Below are 18331 nucleotides of genomic sequence, written 5' to 3'. Positions count from 1 at the left end.
TAGAGTCAGAAGAGTCTGAGTAGAGTCAATAGAGTCAGTAGTCAGTATAGTCAGTGTAGAGTCTGTAGAGTCAGAAGAGTCAGTATAGTCAGTGTAGAGTCAGTAGAGTCAGTGTAGAGTCTGTAGAGTCAGAAGAGTCAGAGTAGAGTCAATAGAGTCAGTAGTCAGTATAGTCAGTGTAGAGTCTGTAGAGTCAGAAGAGTCTGAGTAGAGTCAGTATAGTCAGTGTAGAGTTAGCAGAGTCCGAAGAGTCTGAGTAGAGTCAATAGAGTCAGTATAGTCAGTGTAGAGTCTGTAGAGTCAGAAGAGTCTGAGTAGAGTCAGTGTAGAGTCAGTGTAGAGTCAGTAGAGTCAGTATAGTCAGTGTAGAGTTAGCAGAGTCAGAAGAGTCTCAGTAGAGTCAATAGAGTCAGTAGAGTCAGTGTAGAGTCTGTAGAGTCAGAAGAGTCTGAGTAGAGTCAGTGTAGAGTCAGTATAGTCAGTGTAGAGTCAGTAGAGTCTGAGTAGAGTCTGTAGAGTCAGAAGAGTCAGTATAGTCAGTGTAGAGTCAGTAGAGTCAGTGTAGAGTCTGTAGAGTCAGAAGAGTCTGAGTAGAGTCAATAGAGTCAGTAGTCAGTATAGTCAGTGTAGAGTCTGTAGAGTCAGAAGAGTCTGAGTAGAGTCAATAGAGTCAGTAGTCAGTATAGTCAGTGTAGAGTCTGTAGAGTCAGAAGAGTCAGTATAGTCAGTGTAGAGTCAGTAGAGTCAGTGTAGAGTCTGTAGAGTCAGAAGAGTCTGAGTAGAGTCAATAGAGTCAGTAGTCAGTATAGTCAGTGTAGAGTCTGTAGAGTCAGAAGAGTCAGTATAGTCAGTGTAGAGTCAGTATAGTCAGTGTAGAGTCTGTAGAGTCAGTAGAGTCAGTATAGTCAGTGTAGAGTCAGTATAGTCAGTGTAGAGTCTGTAGAGTCAGTAGAGTCAGTATAGTCAGAAGAGTCTGAGTAGAGTCAATAGAGTCAGTAGAGTCAGAAGAGTCTGAGTAGAGTCAATAGAGTCAGTGTAGTCAGTGTAGAGTCAGTATAGTCAGTGTAGAGTCAGTAGAGTCAGTGTAGAGTCTGTAGAGTCAGAAGAGTCTGAGTAGAGTCAATAGAGTCAGTAGTCAGTATAGTCAGTGTAGAGTCTGTAGAGTCAGTAGAGTCAGTATAGTCAGTGTAGAGTCTGTAGAGTCAGAAGAGTCTGAGTCAGTGTAGAGTCAGTAGAGTCAGAAGAGTCTGAGTCAGTGTAGAGTCAGTAGAGTCAGAAGAGTCTGAGTAGAGTCAATAGAGTCAGTAGAGTCAGAAGAGTCTGAGTAGAGTCAATAGAGTCAGTGTAGTCAGTGTAGAGTCAGTATAGTCAGTGTAGAGTCAGTAGAGTCAGTGTAGAGTCAGTAGAGTCAGAAGAGTCTGAGTAGAGTCAATAGAGTCAGTAGTCAGTATAGTCAGTGTAGAGTCTGTAGAGTCAGAAGAGTCAGTATAGTCAGTGTAGAGTCAGTAGAGTCAGTGTAGAGTCTGTAGAGTCAGAAGAGTCTGAGTAGAGTCAATAGAGTCAGTAGTCAGTATAGTCAGTGTAGAGTCTGTAGAGTCAGAAGAGTCAGTATAGTCAGTGTAGAGTCAGTATAGTCAGTGTAGAGTCTGTAGAGTCAGTAGAGTCAGTATAGTCAGTGTAGAGTCAGTATAGTCAGTGTAGAGTCTGTAGAGTCAGTAGAGTCAGTATAGTCAGTGTAGAGTCAGTAGAGTCAGAAGAGTCTGAGTAGAGTCAATAGAGTCAGTAGTCAGTATGAGTCAGTGTAGAGTCAGTAGAGTCAGAAGAGTCTGAGTAGAGTCAATAGAGTCAGTAGAGTCAGAAGAGTCTGAGTAGAGTCAATAGAGTCAGTGTAGTCAGTGTAGAGTCAGTATAGTCAGTGTAGAGTCAGTAGAGTCAGTGTAGAGTCAGTAGAGTCAGAAGAGTCTGAGTAGAGTCAATAGAGTCAGTAGTCAGAAGAGTCTGAGTAGAGTCAGTGTAGAGTCTGTAGAGTCAGAAGAGTCAGTATAGTCAGTGTAGAGTCAGTATAGTCAGTGTAGAGTCTGTAGAGTCAGAAGAGTCAGTATAGTCAGTGTAGAGTCAGTAGAGTCAGTGTAGAGTCTGTAGAGTCAGTAGAGTCAGTATAGTCAGTGTAGAGTCTGTAGAGTCAGTGTAGAGTCAGTAGAGTCAGTGTAGAGTCTGTAGAGTCAGTGTAGAGTCAGTAGAGTCAGTATAGTCAGTGTAGAGTCAGTAGAGTCAGTGTAGAGTCAGTAGAGTCAGTATAGTCAGTGTAGAGTCAGTAGAGTCAGTGTAGAGTCTGTAGAGTCAGTGTAGAGTCTGTAGAGTCAGTGTAGAGTCAGTAGAGTCAGTATAGTCAGTGTAGAGTCAGTAGAGTCAGTATAGTCAGTGTAGAGTCTGTAGAGTCAGAAGAGTCTGAGTAGAGTCAGTGTAGAGTCAATAGAGTCAGTGTAGAGTCAGTATAGTCAGTGTAGAGTCAGTAGAGTCTGAGTAGAGTCAGTGTAGAGTCAATAGAGTCAGTGTAGAGTTAGTAGAGTCTGAGTAGAGTCAATAGAGTCAGTATAGTCAGTGTAGAGTCTGTAGAGTCAGAAGAGTCTGAGTCAGTGTAGAGTCAGTAGAGTCAGAAGAGTCTGAGTCAGTGTAGAGTCAGTAGAGTCAGAAGAGTCTGAGTCAGTGTAGAGTCAATAGAGTCAGTGTAGAGTCAGTATAGTCAGTGTAGAGTCAGTAGAGTCTGAGTAGAGTCAGTGTAGAGTCAATAGAGTCAGTGTAGAGTTAGTAGAGTCTGAGTAGAGTCAATAGAGTCAGTATAGTCAGTGTAGAGTCTGTAGAGTCAGAAGAGTCTGAGTCAGTGTAGAGTCAGTAGAGTCAGAAGAGTCTGAGTCAGTGTAGAGTCAGTAGAGTCAGAAGAGTCTGAGTAGAGTCAATAGAGTCAGTGTAGAGTCAGTATAGTCAGTGTAGAGTCAGTAGAGTCTGAGTAGAGTCAGTGTAGAGTCAATAGAGTCAGTGTAGAGTTAGTAGAGTCTGAGTAGAGTCAATAGAGTCAGTATAGTCAGTGTAGAGTCTGTAGAGTCAGAAGAGTCTGAGTCAGTGTAGAGTCAGTAGAGTCAGAAGAGTCTGAGTCAGTGTAGAGTCAGTAGAGTCAGAAGAGTCTGAGTAGAGTCAGAAGAGTCTGAGTAGAGTCAGTGTAGAGTCAGTAGAGTCAGAAGAGTCAGAAGAGTCAGAGTACAGTCAGTGTACAGTCAGAGTATAGTCAGTGTACAGTCAGTGTACAGTCAGAGTACAGTCAGTGTACAGTCAGAGTATAGTCAGTGTACAGTCAGTGTAGTCAGTGTACAGTCAGAGTACAGTCAGTATAGTCAGTGTATAGTCAGAGTCAGTGTATAGTCAGTAGAGTCAGAAGAGTCTGAGTAGAGTCAGTAGAGTCAGTGTAGAGTCAGAAGAGTCTGAGTAGAGTCAGTAGAGTCAGTGTAGAGTCAGTAGAGTCAGAAGAGTCTGAGTAGAGTCAGAAGAGTCTGAGTAGAGTCAGTGTAGTCAGTGTACAGTCAGTAGAGTCAGAAGAGTCTGAGTAGAGTCAGTATAGTCAGAAGAGTCTGAGTAGAGTCAGTAGAGTCAGTAGAGTCAGAAGAGTCAGAGTACAGTCAGTGTACAGTCAGAGTATAGTCAGTGTACAGTCAGTGTACAGTCAGAGTATAGTCAGTGTACAGTCAGTGTACAGTCAGTGTAGTCAGTGTACAGTCAGAGTATAGTCAGTGTACAGTCAGTGTAGTCAGTGTACAGTCAGAGTACAGTCAGTGTACAGTCAGTGTACAGTCAGAGTACAGTCAGAGTACAGTCAGTATAGTCAGTGTATAGTCAGTGTACAGTCAGAGTACAGTCAGTGTACAGTCAGTGTACAGTCAGTGTAGTCAGTGTACAGTCAGAGTACAGTCAGAGTACAGTCAGAGTACAGTCAGTATAGTCAGTGTACAGTCAGTGTACAGTCAGTGTAGTCAGTGTACAGTCAGTGTACAGTCAGTGTACAGTCAGTATAGTCAGTGTACAGTCAGTGTACAGTCAGTGTAGTCAGTGTACAGTCAGTGTACAGTCAGTGTACAGTCAGTGTAGTCAGTGTACAGTCAGTGTACAGTCAGTGTACAGTCAGTGTAGTCAGTGTACAGTCAGAGTACAGTCAGTATAGTCAGTGTATAGTCAGTGTACAGTCAGTGTAGTCAATGTACAGTCAGTGTACAGTCAGTAGAGTCAGAAGAGTCTGAGTAGAGTCAGTATAGTCAGAAGAGTCTGAGTAGAGTCAGTAGAGTCAGTGTAGAGTCAGTAGAGTCTGAGTAGAGTCAGAAGAGTCTGAGTAGAGTCAGTAGAGTCAGTGTACAGTCAGTGTAGTCAGTGTACAGTCAGTATAGTCAGAAGAGTCTGAGTAGAGTCAGTATAGTCAGAAGAGTCTGAGTAGAGTCAGTAGAGTCAGAAGAGTCTGAGTAGAGTCAGTGTAGTCAGTGTACAGTCAGTAGAGTCAGAAGAGTCTGAGTAGAGTCAGTAGAGTCAGTGTAGAGTCTGAGTAGAGTCAGAAGAGTCTGAGTAGAGTCAGTATAGTCAGAAGAGTCTGAGTAGAGTCAGTAGAGTCAGTGTAGAGTCTGAGTAGAGTCAGTATAGTCAGAAGAGTCTGAGTAGAGTCAGTAGAGTCAGTGTAGAGTCTGAGTAGAGTCAGAAGAGTCTGAATAGAGTCAGTATAGTCTGAAGAGTCTGAGTAGAGTCAGTAGAGTCAGTGTAGAGTCAGTAGAGTCAGAAGAGTCTGAGTAGAGTCAGTAGAGTCAGTGTAGAGTCAGAAGAGTCAGAAGAGTCTGAGTAGAGTCAATAGAGTCAGTGTAGAGTCAGAGTCAGTGTAGAGTCAGTAGAGTCAGAAGAGTCTGAGTAGAGTCAGTAGAGTCAGTGTAGAGTCAGAAGAGTCAGAAGAGTCAGAAGAGTCAGAAGAGTCTGAGTAGAGTCAGTAGAGTCAGTGTAGAGTCAGAGTCAGTGTAGAGTCAGTAGAGTCAGAAGAGTCAGAAGAGTCTGAGTAGAGTCAGTATAGTCAGTGTAGAGTCAGAGTCAGTGTAGAGTCAGTAGAGTCAGAGTCAGTGTAGAGTCAGTAGAGTCAGAAGAGTCTGAGTAGAGTCAGAGTCAGTACTGACCTTGTTAGCCTCTCTGTATCTCTTCCTGCAGTCTGCAGAGCTGAATATGTGAAACAGTTCAAATCGACTCAGGACGATCATCAGGAAGTGGTTCGGATCCATCATGGACGCACCAGCCTGAAGGGACACAGAACCTTCAGAACATCTACCTGGTGTCAGACTACAGGTGGAGTCAGAAACTACAGAACATCTACCTGGTGTCAGACTACAGGTGGAGTCAGAACCTTCAGAACATCTACCTGGTGTCAGACTACAGGTGGAGTCAGAACCTACAGAACATCTACCTGGTGTCAGACTACAGGTGGAGTCAAAGGAACCTACAGAACATCTACCTGGTGTCAGAATACAGGTGGAGTCAAAGGAACCTACAGAACATCTACCTGGTGTCACTCTACAGGTGGAGTCAGAACCTACAGAACATCTACCTGGTGTCAGACTACAGGTGGAGTCAGAACCTACAGAACATCTACCTGGTGTCAGACTACAGGTGGAGTCAGAACCTACAGAACATCTACCTGGTGTCAGACTACAGGTGGAGTCAGAACCTACAGAACATCTACCTGGTGTCAGAATACAGGTGGAGTCAAAGGAACCTACAGAACATCTCCCTAGTGTCAGACTACAGGTGGAGTCAGAACCTACAGAACATCTACCTGGTGTCAGAATACAGGTGGAGTCAAAGGAACCTACAGAACATCTACCTGGTGTCAGAATACAGGTGGAGTCAGAACCTACAGAACATCTACCTGGTGTCAGAATACAGGTGGAGTCAAAGGAACCTACAGAACATCTCCCTAGTGTCAGACTACAGGTGGAGTCAGAACCTACAGAACATCTACCTGGTGTCAGAATACAGGTGGAGTCAAAGGAACCTACAGAACATCTACCTGGTGTCAGACTGACACCCCGATGGTTCTGTCCAGCTCTAACAGCCCATCACAGTCTCCTCTCCACCCAAAGCTCTGTAACTACAGACTGTGTAGTTTGTGATTCATCAGCACGCCTTCCTCTCTCCAGGTGTGATTTAACAACTCAGACAGAAAGTTCCACCTGTTCCACACGTACGAGTGAGTTTGCGTTCACCAAACAAGCCAGGGCTCTTTAAGCATTCATGAACACCACGTGTGCTTCGGCAGACTTGTGGAGACTGCTGCAGGTGTGCATCTCCACCTGCAGCAGTCTCCAGGTGTGACTGCAGCTGTAACGAAGCAGCTCTGCTCACTGCGGTTTGTACCTGCAGCATGACGATGTCTTTGTCGAACATCTCCACTCTGCACTTCACGTTGTGATAATAATAAATCTGAAACACAGAGGCGGTCGCTGTTAGTTCAGCATGGACACAACTTTATTTATACCTCAGAGACAGAACACTTCATCAGGTGTCCGCTCACCTGGTTAATGAGGGAGAAGCCGTTCCTCCTCCACATCCCAGCATGCACCTGGGCACAGAGCACCAGGCAGCGGAGGGGGAGTTCGATCAGGAGGGGGGGGCTGAGTTCCCCCTGAGGACACACACACACACACACAGAGGTTACCATGTATAGATCTGAGTCAGTGTACCAGAGTCAGCAGGTGTGCAGGCAGGTGACTGACCAGAGGAAGCTGTTCAGGGAAGCGAGAGGTGACTTCGGTCCTGCTGAGGAGAACGTGGAGACCTGAGGAGGAGGAGGAGCAGCGAACATCAGTGAGTGGCCTGCGTCTCAGAGACTGCCACAGTAACCAATCAGCTGTCAGCTTCAACTGGAGACGACCACTTAAGGCTCATTTATACTTCTGTGTTGAATCTACGCCGTAGCCCGACGAGCACGTGTAGCGGTGATCTCATTTCCTCCGAGCCAACAGGAAGTGCTCTGTGGTTTGAAGTCATTTCTACTAGCGGCCAAAACAGCGGATATTTTCTTTTGAGCGTCACAAACCCAGAGACAAGTTTCACTATCAGAGTCTGATCCATTCAGTCGGTAACATTTGGAAAGTGTAGAAGAGCCGCTCGGTTTTACTAACGTTGTAGTTAGCGGAGGGCTGACAGGAAGTTAGCCGGCTCACCGCCTGAAGGTGACCCAGTGGAACATAGAAACCCCACCACCAGCTAGCGTTTCGGCGTTGTAACTGCAGAGCGACGCAGACACCAGGTGTCACAACGGCGTGTAGCCCCAACACAGAAGGATAAATCAGCCTTTAGTATGGCGTGCGTTTTTACTGTCCTTTTCACAGCTGCATCTCAGAAAGTTTGAATATACAGGAAATGTTTTTTTCTGTAATTTAATTCAAAAAGTGAAACTTGACTACTTTTTATCTGGATGAGGAGGGTAAGAAACAGAAGGTCAGTGCTGAAAGGCTGTTCACAGAGAGCTGCATCAAAGCATGTTCATGCTGACTGGAAGGTTAAAGCAGGAAAAGGTGCACGAGCCGGTTCAAGAAGCTGAGAGGGGTCAATGAAAGTCAATAAGACGTCTTCTCCGTGATTGGGTTTGTGTGAACTGAAACACATTTCTCTATTCTTTATTCTAATATTTTCAGTTATGGAGTTTTGGTTTCTGTGAGCCATAATAAAAGATTAAAAGAAAAAAAGGCCTGAAATGTTTCACTTGATGAACGTTTGACTTTTTAACATCAGAAACAAAAGACAACAGATCAACAGATTTTATTCTTTATTTGATCTGCAGGGAGAGCATTTACTTCCACCAGCTGCTGCTATGTACCTGAACGCATCTGTTATTACTGTCAGCTGGAGTCCAGTTTCGTCCACATGGAGCCAAACAGAAACTCTTCATAATTAACCCGACTTTAACTTGCTGCTGAGAGACCACGAGCTCATTGGCTGATGAACAGCGGTTGACATCTGATGTTTCGGCTCTTTCAGCTCTGCTTCATGTACGGCAGCGTTTATTCGTAGGAGTCTTCAAACAGAGGGTGAAAGGAAGCCGTGTGCGTTTACCTGCCAGCAGTCTGCAGACCGGCAGGTGGATGGACACTTTGTCCTGGGACACCTGGTACCTGAACGTCTCCACGCAGTGGCCGGCCAGACTCAAGCTGAGTGGCTGCTCGCCGTCTGGAAGGCCGCTGTGACAGTGACTGAGCGCGCTCAGACACTTCCTGTAGGCCTCAATCAGCACGTGCTCCTGACACACACAAAAACACACAGGTATACTTTAGAATATTCAGGTGTGTAGTAGCCGTGTGTAGCAGTAGCCGTGTGTAACAGTAGCCGTGTGTAGGAGCCTTGTGTAGTAGCCTTGTGTAGCAGTAGCACTGTGTAGTAGCACTGTGTAGTAGCACTGTGTAGTCGCCGTGTGTGGGGCGGCTGTGGCTCAAGAGGTAGAGTGGGTTGCCCGTTAATCAGGAGGTCGGCGGTCCAATCGTGCATGTCAAAGTGTCCTTGGGCAAGATCCTGAACCCCAAATTGCCTCTGGTGGCTGTTCCGCCAGTGTATGAATGTGAGTGAATGGTGAATGCAGATGTAGTGTAAAAGCACTTTGAGTGGTCGAAAAGACTAGAAAGGCGCTATACAAGTACAGAGCGTAGTAGCCGTGTGTAGTAGCCGTGTGCAGTCTCACATCAGTGGAGCACCACTCCTGGATCATGGAGATGATGTGAGTCAGTTTCATCTGCAGAGTGAACGCTGCCTCCCACTCAGGCTCCATCTCTATGTGCTGCCCCACCTGTCTCACCACCGGGTCCATGCCCTGAGACAGACGGACAGGTGGCAGCAGTAGAACAGTTATTGTAGTAGTAGTTATTATTTGGACAGTCACCAAAACAGACAGGCTCTACCTGTCCAGGTAAGTATCAGGTGTGTGTTACCTGCATACACTTGAGCAGCTCCAGAAAAGCGTCCAAACCTTCTAGAAACTTCTGTCTGAGCTGATCGCTCCACTCAGAGGGATGACTGATCAGGACGTACCTGCACACACAGACACACACAGGATAAGTAAAATAAACATTATTGGTTTGAAACTGGTGTGAAACTGGCATATAAGCAAAATATATAGTATATAAATGGTACACTGCACTACTGGTGTATCACTGATGAATAAACTGGTGGATAAACTGGTGTATCACTGGTGGAGAAACTGGTGGATAAACTAGTGTATCACTGGTGGAGAAACTGGTGTATCACTGGTGGAGAAACTGGTGGAGAAACTGGTGGAGAAACTGGTGGATAAACTAGTGTATCACTGGTGGAGAAACTGGTGGATAAACTAGTGTATCACTGGTGGATAAACAGGTGGATAAACTAGTGTATCACTGGTGGATAAACAGGTGGATAAACTAGTGTATCACTGGTGGATAAACAGGTGGATAAACTAGTGTATCACTGGTGGATAAACTGGTGTATCACTGGTGGATAAACAGGTGTATCACTGGTGGATAAACAGGTGTATCACTGGTGGATAAACAGGTGTATCACTGGTGGATAAACTGGTGTATCACTGATGGATAAACAGATGTATCACTGATGGATAAACAGGTGTATCACTGATGGATAAACAGGTGTATCACTGATGGATAAACAGGTGTATCACTGATGGATAAACTGGTGTATCACTGGTGGATAAACTGGTGTATCACTGGTGGATAAACTGGTGTATCACTGGTGGATAAACTGGTGTATCACTGGTGGATAAACTGGTGGATAAACAGGTGTATCACTGATGGATAAACAGGTGTATCACTGATGGATAAACAGGTGTATCACTGGTGGATAAACTGGTGTATCACTGGTGGATAAACTGGTGTATCACTGGTGGATAAACTGGTGTATCACTGGTGGATAAACTGGTGTATCACTGGTGGATAAACTGGTGTATCACTGGTGGATAAACTGGTGCATCACTGGTGGATAAACAGGTGCATCACTGGTGGATAAACAGGTGCATCACTGGTGGATAAACTGGTGTATCACTGGTGGATAAACAGGTGCATCACTGGTGGATAAACTGGTGCATCACTGGTGGATAAACTGGTGCATCACTGGTGGATAAACAGGTGCATCACTGGTGGATAAACTGGTGTATCACTGGTGGATAAACTGGTGTATCACTGGTGGATAAACTGGTGTATCACTGGTGGATAAACTGGTGTATCACTGGTGGATAAACTGGTGTATCACTGGTGGAGAAACTAGTGTATCACTGGTGGAGAAACTAGTGTATCACTGGTGGAGAAACTAGTGTATCACTGGTGGAGAAACTAGTGTATCACTGGTGGATAAACTGGTGTATCACTGATGGATAAACTGGTGTATCACTGGTGGATAAACTGGTGTATCACTGATGGATAAACTGGTGTATCACTGATGGATAAACTGGTGTATCACTGATGGATAAACTGGTGTATCACTGATGGATAAACTGGTGTATCACTGGTGGAGAAACAGGTGTATCACTGGTGGAGAAACTGGTGGATAAACTAGTGTATCACTGGTGGATAAACTGGTGGATAAACTAGTGTATCACTGGTGGAGAAACTGGTGTATCACTGGTGGAGAAACTGGTGTATCACTGGTGGATAAACAGGTGGATAAACTAGTGTATCACTGGTGGATAAACAGGTGGATAAACTAGTGTATCACTGGTGGATAAACAGGTGTATCACTGGTGGATAAACAGGTGTATCACTGGTGGATAAACTAGTGTATCACTGGTGGATAAACAGGTGTATCACTGGTGGATAAACAGGTGTATCACTGGTGGATAAACAGGTGTATCACTGATGGATAAACAGGTGTATCACTGGTGGATAAACAGGTGTATCACTGGTGGATAAACAGGTGTATCACTGGTGGATAAACAGGTGTATCACTGGTGGATAAACAGGTGTATCACTGGTGGATAAACTGGTGTATCACTGGTGGATAAACTGGTGTATCACTGGTGGATAAACTAGTGTATCACTGGTGGATAAACTAGTGTATCACTGGTGGATAAACAGGTGTATCACTGGTGGATAAACTAGTATATCACTGGTGGATAAACAGGTGTATCACTGGTGGATAAACAGGTGTATCACTGGTGGATAAACAGGTGTATCACTGGTGGATAAACAGGTGTATCACTGGTGGATAAACAGGTGCATCACTGGTGGATAAACAGGTGCATCACTGGTGGATAAACAGGTGTATCACTGGTGGATAAACAGGTGCATCACTGGTGGATAAACAGGTGTATCACTGGTGGATAAACAGGTGTATCACTGGTGGATAAACAGGTGTATCACTGGTGGATAAACAGGTGTATCACTGGTGGATAAACAGGTGTATCACTGGTGGATAAACTAGTGTATCACTGGTGGATAAACTAGTGTATCACTGGTGGATAAACAGGTGGATAAACTGGTGTATCACTGGTGGATAAACAGGTGGATAAACTGGTGTATCACTGGTGGATAAACAGGTGGATAAACTAGTGTATCACTGGTGGATAAACAGGTGGATAAACTAGTGTATCACTGGTGGATAAACAGGTGGATAAACTAGTGTATCACTGGTGGATAAACTAGTGTATCACTGGTGGATAAACTGGTGTATCACTGGTGGATAAACTGGTGTATCACTGATGTACAAACTGGTCTATCAATGATGTACAAACTGGTCTATCACTGATGTACAAACTGGTCTATCATTGATGTACAAACTGGTCTATCAATGATGTACAAACTGGTCTATCAATGATGAATAAACTGGTATGTAACTGGTCCTAACTTGAGGTCTCCGATGAGGCTCTGGACTCGTCCAAACTTGAAGGCCTGCTGGGCGGTGTAGCGGTCGAACTGGAAGCGTCCCTGCAGGTCTCTGTGGCGGAGGTGATCCACAAAGGTCCTGATGATGGTCGTCATCAGGTTCTCCTCCACCATCAGCATCCGGGCCTGCAACATACACCAATGACAGGATGATTTTGTCATAAAACAAAATCAACATCACAGTGATAAAAGAATTAACAGCAAATGAAAATAATGAACAGTAGGGACACTTCTTGATCTAGTGTAGTAGTATTCAACAGTATGGACTGTGGCTTACTGCTGGAGACATGATAATGATATGGAATTTGAAGGGTTGCACAGTGCTGGCTGAGTAGCTACCTGGAAAATAGTATCATTAGTTATCAATATGTTCAGATTACTCACTACAGGTAACTTCCTTACTTCCTTAAGGCTCTGTGTTTGGCCCATTATTGTTGTCTCATACTCACATGTATGTGAGGTTTCCAAAGCTTTAAAATAACACACAATGATGAAGCCTCACAGATGTCGCTGATTAGTTGTGTTACTGTAAATTCGTTGTAATATTTGGCACCTTTACAGTTCTACTAAAACATTTCTAGGCCTACCTAAATTCTATGTTTATATAATCAACTGTAAACTTTGACTGCAACTATTCATGTGAAATAGATCTTCATTTTTTGAAACAGTCCTGATTAATCTGAAAAACAAAATGTGCAACAGATCAATATTTGAAACTCAGAGGGACAGAAGTGGCGGTAGGAAGGAAAGTGAAGGTTAAAGAGGTGAACTAGTTTCTGTAGTGAGGAACATTTCTCACCTCCAACACAAACAGAGTGAACTCACCAGCGACGGGACGGTGAATATTTGTACTGACAGGTCAGTGATGGAGAACTCACGGTCATGGTCGTCTCTCACGTAGTCACACTGCAAGCGCTCATAACTCTACCATCAGGAGAGAGACACAGGGACAGAGAGAGAGAGAGAGACAGGTGTGTGGAGGTGCAGAGGAGGAGGAGGAGTACTCACCATGGTCGGGACAGTGAAGAGCTGAACAGACAGCGAGGTCACTGACACCACTCGCTCATGGTCGTCCTCCATAAAATCTGTCTGGAGGCGTCTGTAGTTCTAGAGGGGGGACGACATTTCACCTCTGGGTCAGAGGTCGCTGCTGCCGGGCAAACGGCCCCCAACACCCACCCAACCCCCAATATTAAACCCCAATAGACCCTGACGTACTTTCTGGAATCAAACCTCTCGATGTGTCCAGACTTTAACTTGAACTCTTAAATGCACTTCCAGAGGAAATCCTCATCTCTGATGTCCACCCAGAATAAACTTCAAGAAACCAGACCTGCTGACTCAAACCATCAGTGTCCTCTGCTGACCTGATGATGTCACATCCTGCTGCCTACAGTGACTGGAGGCTAATCCAGGGTATGAAACACTAACCAGGACTAAAGGGGTCGCGATGGAAAACTGTGCCTGAGGAGACAAGCTCCAGGGCAACACCACCAACCACGCTATGTTCACGTGTATGAACACACACAGGTCACATCACGACCAACAGCTAGCAGGGGTCAATGTCAGACCAGCAGACAGCAGCATGCAGATGACCTGCTGTTGCTAAAGCACCTCACGCTAACCTCAGACCAGCGCTCACAGTCAAAAATCTGTCAGGACCCTTTAGAAAGTTCACTTGGCGCACTTTTACTCTGGAGGCATAGTTGTATTTCCTGCTGTGAAGCGCTGAACTCACTGATGATGGTGAGTGAATGAATATGATCGGTGCAGGTCCGACTGAACCACATCCTCCCTGTATCTATTACATCTATTACAGAAATGTCCTCACTATCGCTGTGACGAGAATGTGCAGAAAACCAGCTGGTAACCGTTCTGGTAGAGGTTTACAGTTTGAATTTTGTATTTTCCTTTACATAAATAAAAACAGTTCAACCATAAATGGATGCAGACATATTCACCAGAATGAAGGAAATTAGGTTTAATGCTCTAAATGTTCAGATAATTCAGCTGTAAAGATTTCTTCTCATCACACCCCCGGTCCTAAGATGCAGATCCTATCTGTTAGGTAACTGGTAGAACCAGGGTTAGGACCTGACTGGCTACAGATGGTCCTAGCTTAAGATGAGAAAACGAGTTATTACACAAACAACCCGAAAATAAAGTCCCCTAACTTTAGAGCAGCCTTTGAGCTAACGTTCCACCAGCTGCTCTTCTCCACCAGCAGGCAGAGTCGTCACTGAGAGCGCCGACAGTTTCCTCTTCACACACAGGAAGTGACGATGACATCGTGGTGACGTCACAATGACATCGGCGTGTTTTACAGTAACTTAAGTGTCCCGTGTCACGTTCAGTCACATCTGCCGTCTAAACGTCACCTGATTAGTTTCTCCTGTGTATCAGGTGTGTCGATCAGGTGTGTTACCTTGGCAAACTGGATGGCAAAGATCTTCTTGTACTTGAGGTCCATGAGGAGGCTGTTCATTAGCAGCTGGTGGTAGATGTTCCTCGCTCCTACAGAGAGACACAGGTGAGTAACATCAAACAGGTTAGAACGTTGGGACGCCGTATCAATAAATATATCAACAAACAAATATATATATATATCTCAATAAATACACACTGTATCTGAGCGTTACCTTTCCACATCTTGGAGTCGTTGAGCATCAGCTGATCGACCAGCGAGGAGTTCTCTCCCTCAGGACCTCTCTGCAGGCCGACCTGACACAGGATCCTCCTCAGACCGTCTGAAACACAGCAGGGAAACATTCACATCACGACTGACACGCACGCAGACAGAGGGATTGTGGGTAATGGAGTCAGGACGTACCAGAGTACTGAATGACCTGTCCCAACCAGCTGAGAGCCCTCAGAGCGAAACACTGATGAGCAACAACGGACGAGTGCATCACCTCAACCCTGAGAGGCTTCGACTGACGGCTGGTGTTCCTCTGGGGGGGAGGGGGGGGGGGGGTTAAAATGGAGGACACTCATCACAGTAAGACAACAACAGCAAACTGAATCCAAACGTCCAGGCTTCACACACTACAAGAATAACTACAACCCTGTTTCTAAAAAATCGCCCCCCTGTGTAAAATGAAAGAAGAAAGTGATGAAGTGCGAATCACTGAAACTCCATGTTTTATTGGAAATAGCACAAAGGCAAATTATCAAATAGTGACACTGACAAGATGATTGTTTTTGGAAAATGTAATGCCCAGTTCCACAGCAGGCCGCCTGTTTGAGAACAGGCCTGTATAATAATATTCACTCACCACTATAACTGACTTGGCCTGTTCACAGAACTGGAAATCTCCGTATCGAACTGACTTCCTGCCCTGCACAGACAGACAGACAGACAGCAGTGACGTCACCTGTACCTATGTGTAAGGTGTGTATTAGCAGAGCGGTATAAAGAGAGCACTGACGTCTCTGTCCACGGTGGTGGCGAAGCTGACGGCTTCTTTCTGGCTGCAGTTGACGGCTTTCTGCAGAGTGTAGATCACCTGCTCGTAGGTGTGGACCTCATCGTTAAACAGCATGCAGTAGTAGGTGTCTGCCCTCTCCCTGAACACACACACAGGAAGGATCAGCACAGCAGCTGAACAGTGTTTTAAACAGCGCCCCCCACAGGCTGCAGCCCGACATTTACAGGTGGGGGAGATCTTTAAAGACTGGGTGCGTGCTTACGGGGGCTCCAGTCCTGCAGGTAGCTGGTCCTCCTGGTCCCAGGTCAGCATGTCCACAGCGTACTTCAGGATGATGGAGAAGATGCTGTAACCACGGGCAACCATGTCAGCTGGGAGCTGAGCTACAGGATCCTGAAGGGACAAAAAGGTACAGAGTGGTGATACTGCAGCAGAGAGGGCCTTTCCTCCTCCTCCTGCCACGTCCGCTCTGTCTGCTCGTTCAGGTGGAGGCTCTGCCATCAGAAACCAATCAGCGTGGAGCGCTACTGGGTTCAGTGCTTGTCAACCGTTTATATTCCACGTTTTACAGTTAGATCCTTTTTTTTCGGTCTGCATCTTTCAGGCTGTGTGGGCGTCAGAACAATGGCAGGGGAAACACCGGGGTTATAAACCCTCCAGGTCTGAGTGAGCACGGAGCATTTTAAATTCAGAAACTACCCTAACATGAAAGCCGGCCGCTGTATTTAAACCCTGCAGGTTAACCGAGGAACTACGACTCTGACCAGAGTGGAAGAGGGTCAGAGAGACAGGCGGCCATCTCACCTCCTCTGCGTCCCTGTTGTTGGCTGCAGGGGTGTGTTTCTGGCAGTAAGGACCCTTCTTCCAGGCCTCAGCGTCTCCACAGTCACAGAAACCTCCCCCTCCTGACGTGGTCATCTACAACACACACACACACACACACACAGCTGGTTCATGTTGTGTAACGTCTCAGCAGGAAGGTTCAGGAAGAGATCCAGGTTAAAAGAACTACGATATTCACACATGACCTAAACTGCAGACGTTACATGAGCAGAGTCCCTAAAAATAAAAACAAACAAACACGGCCTCCTGAGGTTTCACCTGCCCACCTCCTCACTGCCACTGCTTATATATAGCAGAGCTTTTAGGCCGTGTGAGTTGGTACCAGGCGACCACATGTGACGACATCAGGCCGTTTCCACAGAGCAGAAACTGAAACGAGTTCAGCGTGAAAGCTGAGAGACGAGCCTCGGGGTGAACGTGCAGGGATATACAGAGTGCGTCACATGATAACTAATAACCAGATCCAGGTCCAGGAGAACAGGACCTGCAGGTTCAGCGAGGGTTAAAGGCTCAGACAGCTCTGCGGGGGTTGATCAGCTGAGTCAGGTAGTTTGTGAGATGTAACAATCCTGATAAAAGCAATAACAAGTTTGTGTAAAGAATCTAGTTTATGAAGGTTGATGACAGGCGACCTTGTGATTTCCTGAGACACGCCTGGTGGTTAAAGTTAAGTGAGAGGAACCGACTGACGGTGTGATCATGGTAAATAAGATGACGTACATAAAGAGACGGGAAACTCAACAGAGAGCAGCTGTTCAACAAATAGAAATAAAAACTGTTTCTACATGAATCTAACCTCTAAGAGTTTCTCCGTAGAGTCCCTGTAGACTTTCAGCATCGTCACCACAACGTGGCCCTGCCTACTGATCTGTTTTTAGGCCCCGCCCCCTTCAGCCGTCGACAACAACTTCAAAATGAGTGAGGAACCGGAGAAAACCACCGACACAGTGGATCTGGTTGCCAAACGTTGGTGTAAGGCTGCTCTTTAATTTGTATCTTTATCACTTTCTTTAAAATGTTTGTTGATTTAAAGCTCAAGAAGAGACGGTTTGCACTAAAAAGACATTTATCAGCCTTTCTATTTTATTTTCTCTGCTACCAATCACCCGATGATTCTCCTTTCAACAAGAGCAACTTCACAATATCTATAGGAGAAAAGCAAAGTGGTCGAGATGACTGTAGACATGTGTGAGCGGTGTGACATCCATCCACCTGAGTGTGGGCGGAGTCTGTGCTCACCTGTCAGCAGGTGCGGTGACCTGTAACAGCTGCAGGACGCTGTAGACAGAGGGTCACATTTCTGCTCGCCATCAACCAGCTGGGGGGGGGGGGGGGGGGGGGGGGGGGGTTACCTGTTGTTACCTGTGTGCGTGTGCTCACCCTGTATCGATGCTCTTTATGAACGCTGCCCAGGAAACACTGCATGCAGAGGACACAGGTGGGGTCGGCTGCACACTCCCTGACAACACAGAGAAACAGACACTGTGTTACTGTGAGTGTGTTACTGTGAGCGAGTGAGTGAGTGTGTTACTGTGAGTTACTGTGAGCGAGTGTGTTACTGTGAGCGAGTGAGTGAGTGTGTTACTGTGAGTTACTGTGAGCGAGTGTGTTACTGTGAGCGAGTGTGTTACTGTGAGCGAGTGAGTGAGTGTGTTACTGTGAGTGAGTGTGTTACTGTGAGCGAGTTACTGTGAGTGTGTTACTGTGAGTTACTGTGAGCGAGTGTGTTACTGTGAGCGAGTGAGTGAGTGTGTTACTGTGAGTTACTGTGAGCGAGTGTGTTACTGTGAGTGAGTGTGTTACTGTGAGCGAGTGAGTGAGTGTGTTACTGTGAGTGAGTGTGTTACTGTGAGCGAGTGAGCGAGTGTGTTACTGTGAGCGAGTGAGTGAGTGTGTTACTGTGAGCGAGTGAGTGAGTGTGTTACTGTGAGTTACTGTGAGCGAGTGTGTTACTGTGAGCGAGTGAGTGAGTGTGTTACTGTGAGTTACTGTGAGCGAGTGTGTTACTGTGAGCGAGTGTGTTACTGTGAGCGAGTGAGTGAGTGTGTTACTGTGAGTTACTGTGAGCGAGTGTGTTACTGTGAGCGAGTGAGTGAGTGTGTTACTGTGAGCGAGTGAGTGAGTGTGTTA

General features: G+C 45.8%; 1 protein-coding gene across 1 annotated transcript in view; it reads right to left on the bottom strand.

The window, feature by feature from the left end:
• The window catches only part of LOC123980742 (E3 ubiquitin-protein ligase UBR2-like), a 32210-nt gene that overhangs the window by 4257 nt on the left and 9622 nt on the right, over positions 1-18331 (bottom strand). The window contains exons 2-19 of the mRNA XM_046065272.1: positions 17582-17660; positions 16163-16276; positions 15621-15751; positions 15359-15497; positions 15206-15268; positions 14761-14881; positions 14570-14677; positions 14356-14444; positions 12939-13037; positions 12756-12854; positions 11893-12056; positions 8994-9093; positions 8747-8875; positions 8128-8311; positions 6786-6847; positions 6584-6694; positions 6427-6492; positions 5193-5309 (exon numbers count right to left, since the gene is read on the bottom strand). Of these exons, the coding sequence (XP_045921228.1) occupies positions 5193-5309; positions 6427-6492; positions 6584-6694; positions 6786-6847; positions 8128-8311; positions 8747-8875; positions 8994-9093; positions 11893-12056; positions 12756-12854; positions 12939-13037; positions 14356-14444; positions 14570-14677; positions 14761-14881; positions 15206-15268; positions 15359-15497; positions 15621-15751; positions 16163-16276; positions 17582-17660 (1975 nt within the window). The remainder of the gene's footprint in view (positions 1-5192; positions 5310-6426; positions 6493-6583; positions 6695-6785; positions 6848-8127; positions 8312-8746; positions 8876-8993; positions 9094-11892; positions 12057-12755; positions 12855-12938; positions 13038-14355; positions 14445-14569; positions 14678-14760; positions 14882-15205; positions 15269-15358; positions 15498-15620; positions 15752-16162; positions 16277-17581; positions 17661-18331) is intronic.

The sequence above is a fragment of the Micropterus dolomieu genome, linkage group LG12, assembly GCF_021292245.1.
Source record: "Micropterus dolomieu isolate WLL.071019.BEF.003 ecotype Adirondacks linkage group LG12, ASM2129224v1, whole genome shotgun sequence".
Taxonomy (NCBI): domain Eukaryota; kingdom Metazoa; phylum Chordata; class Actinopteri; order Centrarchiformes; family Centrarchidae; genus Micropterus; species Micropterus dolomieu.
The sequence above is the reverse complement of the archived record's forward strand: the minus strand, read 5'-3'. Positions and strand labels throughout refer to the sequence as shown.